Genomic DNA, 15,640 nt, shown 5'->3' with positions numbered 1-15,640 from the left:
ATATGTTGGAAAATGTTCTTAAATTAAGAAAATACTAGTGTCATAATCTTGTCATAAAGCTACACACTAGGTTTTATTTTCTTGATACAATACAATGTAAGTAGTTTTTTCTCAATGTGTAGTATAATATGCTTAAATTTAGCATATACTTCTCTACACAATTCTTGAAATAAGGCAAAATCCCTGAAATATACATGTCATATTAAAGTTAAAAAATCTGTAATCCTGACATAATAGAAAATGTAAAAGGCTTGCCTAAAAAATTAAGATACGAGTCGAATTTCTTATCACCTCTTTATTATTTGTTTAGGTGCACATCAGCAAAGCATAAGACCCAAGGCTGAAAAGCTGAAGGGGCAAAATTAAACAGTATTATTTGACAGAGAAACGTCATACATTTTCTGGGAGGCTGAAAAAACAACAACAGCTCCTCCAAAACATTGTATTGGGGTCAGGCATCTACGTTATTACTAATGTTCAAGCCTATTCGGCAATGAACGTCTTCCACTCAGCCATAGCTTTTTTATATGACAAAGTCATATCTCGGTCATGGATGGAGTCCATGAGGACTTCTGTCTGCAGCACAGAGAGGAGTGTGGCAATGCACTTGGGATATGTAAGGTGAAAGGTGTAGTAACATGCAAGAATGTACATCACACTGACAGAGAGGTTTTCCTTTGGGAAGGTCAGCACAGGCATGGTTCCAATGGCCAGTATGCAGTTGGTTTCACAGACAATCACAACAGGGCTGGAGAGTGGTCTTGCCTGAAGAAAGGTGTTGGGGTCTTCTGCAGACTGAAACAAGAATAGAAAACAAAAATGATCACTTAAACAAGTCACTGTTAAGAGAATATGATCAAGTAATATGAAAAATACATGCATACATTTCTTACCTTAAGGATGTGAAGCATAGCCGCACTTGCATGTCTTAATTTCTTGTGAGCCACAGGTGATGGGAACAAGTCTGGCAAAGCCTTAATCACGGCAACAGATTGCTTTACTGTGAAAAAGAAAAATAGTCTCATTATCTTTACTGCAATCGGTAAAAACACACAAAAAACCTTATACTAACATGGGAGTCTGACATGGGATTCTGATAGCACCATTCACTGCAAAATATAGTAATTAACACAATTAAGCATTATGTCTAATGATATGTCAAAATTGATGACAAACAAATTAAATGTATATTATTTGCATAAATGACGCATAATGCACGTAATATCAGAACTGGTCAGTGAGGTAGGCTACTTAATTGGGCACTGCAAAAGAGCTACAGTTCCAGGAGAACTGACAGAACAACCAGCTCTCCATCTTAGCCAAAGCCCATCTGAGGTCACGACAGCTAGTCAGACTCGTTTGATCAGAGAGGTATATTAACATCGTTTGAGTATCGTATGAGTCGAGACTTCAGGACCCCGGGTTCTGGAGTGGATGGAGTGCTACAGAGATAGTGTTCTGTTAGTCTCCCATGTATGAACAGAACCACTAAAGCTATGCAAGAGTGTCTCTTTTTAGTAAATACCACTTCAAGAACCGAAATAGTAAAAACAACAGACTACAGATAACTACAATAACATAATTCACCATTGTAATTACGAACTCATGATTAACGGTATTAGATTTGTTTTTCACTGACGTAGGATTTTTACTAACATGGGATTCTCAATAAACTGCAATTACCTTTATCTGACAACGGAGGCCTCATTACTTTTTTAAAAACTCCATAAAACTGTGCCGTCTCAAAAAAGGTTTCCCAGCGGTTCTTTAGTTCAGACAAGTAGTGAGCGTTTTCCTGACTGAGGATCCTCCAGAGTTCATCCATTACCTGGTACAGAGAGACAGACACAAATAGATAATTAAATATGTAAAGAAAATAAATATTACAATCTACATTCCAGTTAAAATCAAACTAATATACCTCTTAATTTGTATCAATTTCTTGAACCACTGTGGAAGTGGAATTTGTGGACTAAATGTATTTGACTTAACAGGACAAAATGATCACTTTCCACACAAAGTTATGTAAAAACATCTATCAAGTCCCAAAACTTGAAACAGAATGTGCAAAATAGAACTTAGCCAATAACCCAATATATGCTTACATGATCCAGTTCTCTGAAGCAGGGATATGCTTGAAGAATCTTGGTAGGCCTGTCCTGCTCCCTAAGAGCATCAGAGTCGATGAATTTCCGTCTTGCTTGGTACTCAAGGTCCAACAGTTGGGCAACATCTTTCTTATTCGGTCTGAGCTTGGATTTGTACAGCTCCTGAAGAAGTTTGTAATGTCTTGCCTGGTTCTGTGTGCTATCAGTAGTAGTTTCAGATCCTAAAAAACACAGTTTAACGTTTATCATGATGTAATGAAATTACAATCAGTTTCTATTATTACAGTTTGATGGAACCATACAAAAACATACAGGATAAAAACTGTTAAGTCCGATACGCCCAGTACCAGGCTAAATGTATTACAGGCATTAAAACGGGTCAGGGGTGAAAAAGGTGAGAAGGATATTACCCCTCTAAGGGGGTCCGGGTGCATGCTACCCCAAAAGGAAAATTTGAATATTCCATATTTTAAAGCATCTATCTGATGCATTTTGAGATACTTTTTTGCCAACCTGGGGAGAACTGGAGAAACGTAACTTAAGCCATGAGTCAAAAATTATTATGGCCTCCTTACTAAGTATTATGCAAGCCATTTCATGCCAGCCTATCACTGGGTCTAACATTTACAGTATATGAGGCACAATGTGGTAAGGGCACCACAAATGGCTTAATGCATAACCCCCCAAAAGATGGTGGACATGCTGTAACTTAACTTGTCTACTCTTCCATCATGATTGACAGCCAATACAAGTACCATCGTATTTTGGAGTCAAAATGCATATCTGCTACACAAATTGCGTACAGGTTGGTAGGTATGCTTATTGATAGAACGGCAGGGACGGACTGGAAGTAAAAATAGGCGCTGGACTTTGATCCAGACCGGCCCACAAGAACCGGTCCCGTATACGCCACCACACTGAGCGCCTTGCTAATGCATGCAAATTCCATCTGATGTGATGCTAGTTAGGGACTTCCATGGTTAATGCGAGCGCGCATTGCGTGCGAGCGATTTTTTTTGCCTGATTTGAGCGAAAAATAGTTTTTGGAGCTTGAAACAAACATAGCCGTTTGTCCAATTGGTAAACCGTTGTCTACTGAAGGTAATTACGTTTACGTTTCTTAGCCTGGCTATCCATCTTTATATTGTCTCAAATTAGCTTTTCTGTCAGTGTCACTGTTGTGTGTAAGCGGCATCAAAGGCTGCATACGTTCATTTGGAATTTTCCACTAGAGCTTTAGCTAGCTGGCTAACGTTGCGTTCTCTTCTTCTCCGTGTTAGCTAAGTCTATGTCAACAGAGCTCCTGGGTAACTAAACTTAAATATAACCGAAAATATAAAAATGATTGAAACATTCACCAAATTCAGTCAAGTAAATCGCCGAGGCCAGGAGTGCTTTCAGCGTCTGATGGTGGTCTGCACTTAGCCTGGCTGCCAGCCCAACTTCTCCCCGCCCAAAAGAAATTTGTTCGGGAAATTGGGTCTGGAGGGTCTCGTATTGGGGACCAACTACAGAAAACCAGAATCTGGGCGAACCAATGAAATTGCCAGGGCGGGCTTTATACGATGATGGACAGATGATCAACAGTAACGTAATCACCCACGTCACAAAAGAGCGCTTAAGTTGAATTTGTTTTGAACAAACATGGCTACCGCTGGAGATCTGGGATGTTGTGATTCTGCCATCGAGTCTGTTTTAGAAGACATCGACAGCGCATTAATTTTGAAAGAGGAGCAGAGAGACGCAATCAAGGCATTTGTCGATGGAAAATATGTTTTTGCCGTCCTTCCTACGGGATTCGGTAAACGTTTAATTTATCAGCTGGCCCCGATGGAGTTGTAATCCTAAACGGAGAACTTCGTATATGCATTGCCCTTTATTGTTTCGCTCAAAAAGGTTGACCGTGTGAACAAGTACTCTCCCTACCCTTAAATTAATTTTACAACACCGGCAAAAATCGTTTGTATTCATTCTTCAAGCATACTTCAAGTCTGCTTGTAGTTTAGTTCTGTTGACAACAACTATGCGGTGCTTAACATACGTCACATACTCTGTTGCTCTGATTGGTTGTAGATCTATCCAATTGAGCGAAGAGGCATTTGTTTTTCAGGCTCGTTTGAAACACGCCCTGTAGTCAAAGCCCAACGGAGAGTTCTCAGACTCATATTCTGACTAGAATTATGAGTATGACAACGTCAGGCTAGTCTGCACTGGTGACGCAAGGACCTTTGCGTTAATATTTCCATGCACTCGCGCTCCCTTCTGACACGCGCACCTGTTCGCAGTTCACTGAATATGAATACCAACCCCCCCCCCCAAAAACAATTTCTCATCGAATCTACACGATTCACGTAGGTCACTTATTTTGATTTCAAAACGGCGATTTTCGCAGAAAGGTGAGGGATTTTCATGTCTGGTATTAGTTTGGTCTGTTTTAAAGGTTTCTTAAGGACAAGGCTTTAATGCAACATCAGTCCATATCCAGGTTTTTCTCTTTCACTTTTGATAACAATAAAACTACTTCATTTGGAGACCATTTAACTTACTAACATTGTAACTGTTACTGACAATAGATAATATGAGGTTTAACCAAAAAGACCAAGATTAGTTTTGAAGCTCTCTCTCTCTTTAAGGTTAGCCACAGCTCCCAGACCCCATAGGGTTTAAGAGGTATGACATTATTGTTAGATGAACTCATTTAAAGAGATGGTATTCTCCATTGTTAACAGTAAACGTTGCATTGATACCAAAACACAATCTTATATGTGTTCTTACCATCCACCTGTTCAGCCTCCGGGGAACTGCATCTTGGTCTTTCCAAGATCAAAGTTGAAGCAGTGGACTCATCAGTGTCATCAGTAAATGTTTCCTGACTGCTGCTCTCAAAGCTAAGGGCCCAACGCCTCTTTCTCAAAGGAGTCGCTCCCTGCTTCTTTTTGGGGGTTGTCACATTCTGGACCCTCTTCAAAAGCTGCTTTTTCACAGATTCCTGACAAAAACACAACACACATTAATAAAAATAGATGTGGAAATTAAGCCATACAAGCACTGATCTGAATTAACTGAGTAGTGACATACCCACTCAGCTCCACCGGCTGGAGATTTGTCCTGCAACATTGGGTAGTACTCTATGAGACGCTTAGCCATTACAGATAGTTCACGGATGCATGGATACTGGAAGTCATCCCTTGCAGCTCTCTTGATGGCAATCATGCTTGTTACCGTATTCCTTATTAGGCGACAACGAAGATCTTTGGAGAGTGTATAGTTTCCTTCTTGTCCAGCCCGCTGTTTCTCAAAAAATACACTTCTTGACTGCTCCAGCTCGGTGTCTGTGTATACAACATACTGTGGGCTTACAAGTTGTACGGTTCTGCTGTTACCATGTTGGTTTCTTGGGTAAGAAGAGAGGAGAGGGGTGGAGGAGGATGAGGAGGACAATGGGGTTGAGGGAACAGGGCTGGAATCACAGGTTCCAGAGGAGGTGCCTGGTCTAAGCTGACCTGACTCTTCACCCTAAAAAAGGGCAAACATGTATTTCATTATCATTTCAAGTGAAGAGCATTGAACCACAACAGGGCCAGGAAATGCTACGTTGATATCAGATTGATATCACAGTATGATTATCTAACGCTACTCCACAATGTTTAAATTGAACATTACCTCATTTTCATCATGTGAAATTCTCCAAATGTCTTTCCTTCTGAAGAACTGCTCAGGCCCCGGAAAGAGATCACGCAAGTCCTCCTTGGAGAGACTAGGAAGCATGTCTGCGCTTATACTAGCAGCTGGAAAACACATTCAACCACACTGTAAATATATAATCTGATAACATAAACATAAAACTAATTATCAAGCCGTTAAGAAGTAGCGTCGCACAAATGTGGTCGTTTGAATGCGGGTCTCACAGCACGTCGCACATGTGCGATTTAGAACATTGCAATTGACTATTTTCCATAGACAAAAACTATATGACAAACGCTATACTATGACTTCAAAATGTACAAATAGGAGGCTAACAAGTAACACTAGCAGGTAGTAGCATTGCTACGAGTATTATGCTTGGTTGCTAGGTAACGGAAGCTAACTAAAGGTAGCTAGAGTCCGTTTTGAAACTCACGCATCTAGTAAAGGCCTACTGTCTGCCTAGCCTGACGTTGTCATACTCATAATTCTAGTCAGAATATGAGTCTGAGAACTCTCCATTGGGCTTTGACTACAGGGCGTGCCTGGAAAACAAATGCCTCTTCGCTCAATTGGATAGATCTACAACCAATCAGAGCAACAGAGTATGTGACGTATGTTAAGCGCCGCATAGTTGTTGTCAACAGAACTAAACTGCAAGCAGACTAGAAGTATGCTTGAAGAATGAATACCAACGATTTTTGCCGGTGTTGTAAAATTAATTTAAGGGTACGGGGAGCACTTGTTCACACAGTCAACCTTTTTGAGAGAAACAATAAAGGGCAATGCATATCCGAACAAGTTCTCCGTTTAGGAGTACAACTCCACAAAAGATCAGACAAATCGTATCGCATTTGTCGGTCCTGTCAGAACGTAGTAACACGGTTGGAACGCGACATGCCCGTGTTTAAAAAATGGACAGACGACGAAGGAGACCAGGCTGAAGAAGCGTGTTCATCTGAGGCCTCAGAAAAAAGAGACCGGGAGCCTACTCCCTCCAAGACGCCCAGGGCTCTGAAGAAGTTCTGCCCCAATCCGTCAACTCCAATCGGTACAAAAACGTGAAAAAGCATTACAGAGGTAAGCTTGTTGTTGATAAATGTCTACTTCTTATGATATGACTATGACAATAACCTCGATTGCCATTTTTGTCTAGGTGAATAGTGAGTCGTGTTTATTGTCCAATGTTGATGAACATACGTGCATTCCCACACTCCTCATTACAGTGTTATTTACCTATGATTAAACCAGCTTAGTCATATTTACCGATATGGTAGCCTACTGTGTATTCTGGAAGCAAGCTCGAATTTGAGTCTGGCCAGGTGTACTGTGAGCAAATGTTACCAAGATAAACTTGCACCTGATGTAGGAACTTCATTTTGTAATGGAGTAGTATGTTACCCAACCCCCATCTCTGCGCACTGCACCTCTTTGGGGGTTGGGCAGTATTCCACTAAACTAGCTCTGCAATTGCATCTGGGGTCCCCATGTTTAACTGTCTGTATATTCCTATGTATTGTCAACGTACATTATACTTATTAGGCTATACTGTAAATATTCACACTGATACATTATCTTATATTTCAGGTAGTCATCCATTACCCATCACAGACTCGTGCTAAGGTACTTCATTCAGAAGAAGCCTCAATAGTGAACACCATTAAACAAAAAAACTGGAAAACGGCAACAAAGTTAATATTGAAGCATAAACACCTACTTGAGGAAGTAAAGGAGCACATCCTGGAGCTAATAAGCAACGAATGCAAAGAAATCTGTAACCCCAAAAATGGTTTCATCCTGTGGAAGGCATCTCCGGATCATCTGAAAGCCTTATCATTTTCAGGCATAGAGGCAGACCTAAAATGTATTTCACCATTCCTTTTCTCCATTTTCACTGTCACCAACCACTCTCTAACTGCAACTTGTGCAGCAGCTTCCATTGCTTTGAGAGGGAGAGAGGCACGCCTGTCAGCCTTTGCATACTACCTATGTAGTATACTACATTATGGTGGGGCGAAAAAAGCAGTGTTTGAAAGGCTGAGCAAAATGGCCTTAACAACTACTCACAAATGTTATGTAGAGAAGCAGAAAGAGTTGGCACTCCTATGTGCGGGTTCTTTAAACATGTTAAAGGTCCAGAATGAGGTTTCCCTCAACTCTGAAGTGGAAGGGAACATTGATGGTGGTCAGAGAGTGGACACCAGCGAAGACCAAAGCACAAGTGATCCGAAGGGGCCACTTAACACTGTTCGTGAGAGCATGGAAGAGCTTCACTTGTCAGGTGAGATGCCATATGACTGATATAGAAACACAACAAACAAATCACATGCTATGTTACCTTGAATGTTATGTGTCTATCTTTTGAATAATAATAATAAGTCTTGTAATTGTTATTACCTTTTTTCCCCCAGCAGATGAAATGGCTCAAAGCATAAATGACTCTGAAATAGCTATGCTGCCTTTCAGCAGCTTAAGTGACTCTGAAGCAGCAGAGCTGGGCTTGAGCTCCTCGGCTTTTCCAATCGCACACCCCACTCCTCCACCAACATATTCCATAATATTTGATAATTTTGACTTTTTCGTGCGTGCACATCATCAGTCCACCCTCCACAGCAACAAATCCATACACTGGATTCATCATATTGCAGTCCAAGATAGAATCTCAACATATCACCTTAGCAGTGACAAACCACACCATGACATTGTTCAGTACGACCTTTGCAACTCACTCCCCGGACTAGAAACCCAGGACTATATACGACGTGAGTTCATTGTTCTTGGGAGCCGCATCGTTACCCAGTACCTGGCTGTTTTTAAACCCTTCAAGAAATTAGTGGTTCACCACATGCCACATCAATATACAGAGGACATGACTAAGTGCTCCACCGATGTAAGTAATGAGTTAAATCTGCAACAACAACAAAAGTTAATACACGTACTTTGAACTCAAACATTACTGCAATGTCATCTTATTATTTTATTCCCTAAGTACACTCTGGGACTGCTCTTCAAAAACGAGAACAAAACAGCAGATTTGGTAGACACACTTCGCCACCTTCAGAAAGAGTAAGAATATAATCTGGCTCCACTGTCAGTCTTTGGCAGGAGAAGGGCTTTATTTAAATGTATAATTCCACCGTTTGTGTGTAATACATTTAGGTATGTGCCAAAGGGACCGGACGGGTTGTCAAGTGTTTTAGTAGGAGGTGACCGGCTGACTGAGGGGAACTGCAGAAACATACAGTGGGCCCTCTCAGATGGTGCTACAAAGGAAGACCGACTGGAAGGTCTCATCTTTAAGTTTGAGGATTGGCATGCCATCAGAAACCTCTTTGAAGTGAGTAACAAACTATAGAAGAATGTTGAGTAGTAACAAAATGAAAGTATTACACCACTACCTTAGATGATTTTTTTGATAGATTACTTCAAGTGCTTGTGTGTCAAGTTATGTTTATCCTTTGTTAATCACCAGTCTTCAATGTTTATTAAGATCTATCATCGGATTTTCTATGATGGTGCATCCTCAAAAGACCATGGCACACTTCTTGCTAACATGACGAAGTTGAGGTACAACGTCTGCTATCTGCAATACCATGAATACATGCTGTACAATTATTACAGTTATTAAGCTTGTCTTTACAGTCTAAACATTATTGTTGTTAACTACAATTATTAAAAGTACTTTTTGTTTACCATGCTTTTAACAGTAGTTTCACAGATATCCAGTTTGGATAATTCATGAATTGGGTTGTTATGGGATGGGGAACACAGTCCTGCTATTATGAACGCAGCCCTGCTGTTCTCCGGGGCATTATTTCTACTCATGCACTGGTATGGTATGTTTTCAACTTATTACATGTTTTCTATAACTGCATGTGGGCAGTTGAGGCTATGTCAAGATAGTTGTTTAGTTGTTTACTTTCGGCAGTGCTAAAGAGAACACTGGACGCACAGTACTCTTACTGTCCCTGTGTGAAAGACAGTTTTTAACACGTGTGCATGCGGGCGTGTGTGTGTAAATGGACTGCATTTATATAGCACTTTTCAACCTTAGCGGCACTCCAAGCGCTTTACAATGTTTGCCTGTCATTCACACATTCATAATCACACTTAAACATACCGACGGTAGCGTGCGTGTGTGAGTAAAGTAGTTGTAGCGTACAGGTTAAGGACATGTTCGGCATGCAAAAAAGTTGTGGGTTCAATGCCCTTATTCATTACCCTTGTTATATAATTGACCTAATACATTACTTTGGATGAAGGTGTCTGCTAAATTAATTAATGCAAATAACTGTGAGCGATGGACAGACTAACACTGAGAATACTATGTCAGACATTCTCTAAACTACATATTTCTGTTATATAGGTGCAGCAATGCCAAACAAGGTCCCCATGCAGCTTACAATGCCTATAAGGAATTTTTGCGCAAGGACACAACTGCACTCTTCCTAGCTGCTGCAATGGAGCACTTTGGGTTGCAGGATGTCACAGGTAAATTGGCACTTGGCATCACATTCATAGTTGAGAACTAGCATTTATCACATAAATACATGGATCTATATGTTACTACTGTTATAGTTAAATGTTAAAATTGTAATTCACTTTCATAAAAGTTTGTACCCAATATTATTTGACTAAAATCTGCATTTACACTTCTGGTGGTGAGAAGTTAAACATTTTGTTCTGTGTGCTAACAGAAATTCCAGATGGGTTTGTCCCAGTAGATGTCAAGGACGGATTGCCACAAGTGAGGAGGAGCTGGCTACATGAGAAGGTTGGACTGGTTGTGGACACCTTTGTCATGATGACAGGCGTCACAGACGCAGAAAGTCAAAGGCAGGCTTCGACACAGCAAAAGCAGCAATATCCGTGTTGTGCAGACGGGTGTGGTATTGTGTATACATACGTCAAGGCAAGGGAAACACATGAGAAAAAGAAACACAATCTTGTGGCTCCCTTAGACTCTTCTCTCGAACATCCGAGTACAGCAAACCAAGATCACAAAAAAGAACACACAGAAGCTAGACTTGGCTTTGGCTTCTTCTTGCTAAACATTCAGGACGCAGTAAGAGAAGGGGATGGTGACAGGCTAATGCGACTTTATAAAGTTGCCCTGCTTTTCTATAAAGCGTATGGACACAGCCAATATGCCTACAGCACCTTCCTACTAACACTGCAGGTTAACGTCACACTGTCCCCACGCATGGCACACAGTGTGATATGGAACCGGTTTTGGAATGGTTGGGGGTGCAAAGGGGTAAATATTCCTCTTGACCTCCATCTAGAACACCTGAACAATTTTTTTAAGTCTTTAATGAGAGGCTTGGGACCAAACCTGTCAGAAATGTCAGCAGCCAGAATAAGCAAGTCCATTGGAATCCTCAAGGAAATGATGGAGAAAACAGACACAGAGCTGAAGCGGACACGGCCGACTGGCATTCACCATGTAGCCCAAGAACAGGAGGACATTTTAACCCTGATCAACGTTTTCCGGGAGACTCAACTTTTTAAAACTCAACCAGGCAGGCAGTTTCACGCGTTCCCAAAGTTCCAGAAAAACCTCTTGGTAAAGCTGAATTACCGTGAATTATGGCAGTGGATGAAGTCCAAAGTTATGGACTGGAGAAATGTCCCTCTTTAAATAATTATGTCAATGTGAAATGGTGATGTTGATGGCATTACATTTGTAAATAATGCTTTCATAAGTGACATTCTAAATCTTTTTTTTTCTTCTTTTGTGTCGACATTCTTGAATGTCAACATTTTTTTGTGTCTTTTCTTATTGGTAAAATGTTCAAAGTATGTTAAAAAATTACCTATTATGTGGAGATATTAAAAACATTTCTTGACTTATGTATTATTGTTTCTTTGTAAATTCAAAAACAACCACCAGTATAAAAGTATAAACAATGTACAGTTTATTCAAAATGTTACTATAACAGGGATAAAAAATACGAGGCTTTTGCTCAACAACAGGACCCTGAAGCTAGAAGTTAGAGGCTTAATTTGAAGCTAATCTGAGATCTTCAACATTGACAAGCCTGATACTGAGCTACTTGGTGATGATTGTATCTCATCATTCTCATCCTCTTCATCAAAGTAACCAGTGTAGTACATGTCAACCTGAACACAGTCATCCTGAACAACACTGTCATCCAACAAATTAGTTTGACTCAGTTCGATGTCATCAAATACCTCATGCATAATTCTTAGTATTTCTTTTGCATGTTCCAGTTTGAATATAGGGAGATTATGGATAATGAAGTCCAGATCAAATATCTGTGTACACTCTTCTAAAACCGCATCAATGAGTTCATCTCCAAAACCAGTGCAGGCTGTGTCGACTGTGTAAAGTTGCATGTTTGTATGGTCCCGAAGTAAACTACTCCTGTAGGTTTGTAACAGGTCCCTGATTACAAGTTTGTCCTCAGGTGTGATCATTCGGTGTTTGTCAGGTGATGTGACCTCCCCTTGAAAGTGTTCATATTTAGGGATTGGCTCCCCACAACCTTCAGGTTCACAAGAACAAACAGAATGGCAGTGGGTGCAGCACAGATGTCCTGGATCAACAGATGTGGTGTTTTCCTCGAAATGGCAGTACAAAGCTTTCCGCAGACAACTATTGACTCCAGTCTCAAGTACTGTCTTAACTGCTGGGTCTAGCTTTGTATGCTGTTTGACAGCATAAACAATCGCATGTGCCTGCAACCCACCTCTGCCTGCCCTCCCGACCTGCTGAACCATGGCTTCCACATCGTCTGGTAACCCATACATCCCAATGTGTGTTACGTTGGGAAAATTTAAGCCCATCCCAAGAGCAGTAGTTGCCACGACAACTCGGCAGCTACCCTGTCCACTCAGAGATGACAGCACTCAGTTCTTATTCTGAGGGAGTGTCTGGCTGTGGAACATACCTATCAGCAGGTTTTCAGTCTTTTTCTCAGGGTCTTGGTCAACCCAGGAATCTTCACCGAGTTCCCCCTTCAAATGGCAGAACACTCTGCCAACTGCCTTCACAGTTTTGCAGTAGATAATAACTGGCAATATGGAGATACCCTTTTCTTTAACATCCCTCACAATCCAGTCTAGGCAGTCCAGTGCATGAACAGGTACTTTAATCAGACCCAGTCTGATGTTTGGTCTGTTTGGGCTCCGAGCCAAAACAGTTGGATTGTCCATCTGAAGCCGTTTCATAACCATGGCTATGGATTGCCGATCAGCAGAAGCAGTAAATGCCAGCACAGGTGTACCTGGAATATATGGCAGAACAATAAGAATCCAATAAGTAACAGTAAAATAAGAAGTGAGAAGTAGTGTCATTTATTACTTTTTAATGACCGTACTGACTTATAAGGGGTACAGTGACTACCGGTATGGTGTGTGGGTACATACAAAGAGGAGAGTGGTTATTAGAACTGTTTAAAGTGGACTGTAACTAGGTTCTTGTAACTATGCAACTGATTTCAATTAAAGTGGTTAATTACATAAAGTGTATAAAACATCGACTAATCATGCAAGAAGTCTATGGTTTTGTACAGACTTACCAGCTTAAACTAGGGATCTTAGTTCTCCCAACTTGTCGAAGCTTTCGCGAAATGCCGTCTGCCCTTTTGCACCCTGACCCCTGATAGAAATATAAGCGCACATTAAAATGTTTGAACTGTTAGTTATTTTGCTACAATGAAACTAACGTTATGATAGTACTAAGTCTAGCGAACGTACATTGACACCTATGGTACTATGTTTACAACATTTGATTCATATCACGACACTCACTCAGACTATCTCTTACCATTTGTAAGTTAGATGAACTTCATCCACGACGATACCCATTACGTTGGCTTGAAAAACATCGGAGCCTAGCATGTCCCTCCACTTCTTGTTCAGCAGCCAGGATTCCGGGCTTCCTCATCGTGCTCGCCGAGTTGCATCGCCGTGATTCCCAATTCGGTCGCCTCTTTCACTTGGTCCTCCATGAGAGCAAACAAAGGAGAAACCACAATGGCCACTGGGTTTCCATTGTGTCCCATCTTCTTCGCAACCATCGGGGCCAGCTGATAAATTAAACTTTTACCGAATCCCGTAGGAAGGACGGCAATAACATATTTTCCATCGACAAATGCCTTGATTGCGTCTCTCTATTCCTCTTTCAAAACTAATGCGCTGTCGATGTCTTCTAAAACAGACTCGATGGCAGAATCACAACATCCCAGATCTCCAGCGGTAGCCATGTTTGTTCAAAACGAATTCAACTTAAGCGCTCTTTTGTGACGTGGGTGATTACGTTACTGTTGATCATCTGTCCATCATCGTATAAAGCCCGCCCTGGCAATTTCATTGGTTCGCCCAGATTCTGGTTTTCTGTAGTTGGTCCCCAATACGAGACCCTCCAGACCCAATTTCCCGAACAAATTTCTTTTGGGCGGGGAGAAGTTGGGCTGGCAGCCAGGCTACTGTCTGCCTGCCCTTTCACGTAAGTTCATGAATCGTTTTTTGAAACACCAACTATTCTGACATTAACCCCCCAAAATAGGCTATGAGAAGGCTGTTGACTGATAACCAGGCCCAAACGTAATTCCTAATTCCGCGGGTTTTCGTTGGAATTCAGCGCTTGCTAGTTAGCTACGTTTGGGCCTGCTGATAACGTCAAGTCAAAAGGGCGCCAACTACAGTAGCTAGCGTTAGGCCAAGCTAAAACAAAGCTAAAATGAAGGTAGCTCTAACTACTTTGTTAGCGAACTGACTAACTTAAAGTTAAGGTGCCGGTACAGCAATAAAGTAACTACTATTAATACATTTTCAAGACATGGCTTTTCGTGTGGTTAGCTTATAGCCAAAATTAACACGATTCTAAAATTAGCATGGTATGACTGGTTAGCCAGCCTCACAATTGGCTGTTAGAGCTAGATTAGTTAAAAAAAACAGGCCAAAACAAATCAATAAGGTTAGATAAAATAAAAACAATTACCTTTTAATACTGAAATTGTAGTAGGATCCATACCCGGATAAGCCCTTCCATCTTCATCCATAGTTTAAAGTGTTCAGACGATTTGCAAAGGCTCGAGAGTATAACTGCACAACAGAGAAAAGCTTACGTACGGTGATGGCTGCAAATGCAACTGACCACCCACCACCCGGCCTTGACAATTTTACCGCGTTACCATGGAATGTACCATGTCATAAAATGGGGGTGAGTTTAATACTTGAAGCGTTGTACAAACGGAGAATGTGGTTAATTAACTGTCATTATTTACAATTCGTATAATATGTTAAAAGATTCATCACACGCCACGTTACTTCCATTGAATATTATTATAAATAAAAATAAATAAAACTTAATTCACAGATGTCCCCTATGCTGCTAGATAATGGAATACAATTACATAAGAAACATCCTTTCAGTTACTTTCCCGCTGATGTTTTTCATGGATTGCAGAGGAAATGTTTCGCTCGTTTTGTAAAGTATTTTGTTTACTTCAAGATGCTTTGGCGCTGCGCTATCTGCCTCGGTTTCCTCAGTTTTTCACTAAAACTGTTATTGAGCCATATTAATCGAATGCACAGCCGTAGCCCTGATTTCAGGTTGCTCTGTGGTATAGACGGATGTACCGAGGTATATCGAGTGTATAACTCATTCTATCATCATGTGAAAAGAAGACACTCTCAACACCTTCTTGAAAGCACCAGAGCAGGCGATAGCAACCATGCAGGTCAACAACCACAGGAGGAGGGTCAAGGAACACACCAGCAACAAGTATGTAAAGTTAGCTAGCATGCATTGCTTGTCTTCGGCGCCGTTGTTCTAGGGTTGTGTGGGAATCGCAGGAGCTAACCGGTCGAAGGGCATA

General features: G+C 41.0%; 2 protein-coding genes and 1 long non-coding RNA gene across 5 annotated transcripts; 1 reads left to right on the top strand and 2 right to left on the bottom strand.

The window, feature by feature from the left end:
- Positions 1-355: 355 nt before the first annotated feature.
- Positions 356-14,943, bottom strand: LOC124470377. Its single transcript, XM_047024217.1, has 8 exons — positions 14,761-14,943; positions 5,772-5,896; positions 5,187-5,624; positions 4,884-5,097; positions 2,106-2,329; positions 1,684-1,828; positions 894-1,000; positions 356-795 (listed from the first exon to the last, which is right to left on the bottom strand). Exons 1-8 carry the CDS (start codon positions 14,819-14,821, stop codon positions 484-486), a joined length of 1,626 nt encoding a protein of 541 aa, XP_046880173.1. The 5' UTR covers positions 14,822-14,943; the 3' UTR covers positions 356-483.
- Positions 6,455-11,621, top strand: LOC124470549. Of its 3 annotated transcripts, none has more exons than XM_047024516.1 (7): positions 6,455-6,872; positions 7,380-8,073; positions 8,204-8,682; positions 8,782-8,858; positions 8,952-9,129; positions 9,283-10,283; positions 10,490-11,621. In XM_047024516.1, the coding sequence occupies exons 2-6, from the start codon at positions 7,839-7,841 to the stop codon at positions 9,418-9,420; spliced, it is 1,107 nt and encodes a 368-aa protein (XP_046880472.1). In that variant the 5' UTR covers positions 6,455-6,872; positions 7,380-7,838; the 3' UTR covers positions 9,421-10,283; positions 10,490-11,621. The 3 variants fall into 3 exon arrangements, with proteins under 3 accessions (XP_046880472.1, XP_046880474.1, XP_046880473.1); XM_047024518.1 differs by lacking the exon at positions 6,455-6,872 and having other exon boundaries at positions 7,139-8,073; positions 9,283-9,359; positions 9,500-10,283; XM_047024517.1 differs by lacking the exon at positions 6,455-6,872 and having other exon boundaries at positions 7,139-8,073; positions 8,207-8,682.
- Positions 11,739-13,690, bottom strand: LOC124470550. Its single transcript, XR_006956420.1, has 3 exons — positions 13,585-13,690; positions 13,337-13,416; positions 11,739-13,042 (listed from the first exon to the last, which is right to left on the bottom strand). It is a non-coding gene; the product is annotated as an uncharacterized LOC124470550 (long non-coding RNA).
- Positions 14,944-15,640: the final 697 nt, after the last annotated feature.

Source organism: Hypomesus transpacificus, chromosome 8 (assembly GCF_021917145.1).
Source record: "Hypomesus transpacificus isolate Combined female chromosome 8, fHypTra1, whole genome shotgun sequence".
NCBI lineage: Eukaryota > Metazoa > Chordata > Actinopteri > Osmeriformes > Osmeridae > Hypomesus > Hypomesus transpacificus.
Note: the sequence above shows the minus strand (reverse complement) of the source record. Positions and strands in the feature narration are given on the sequence as shown.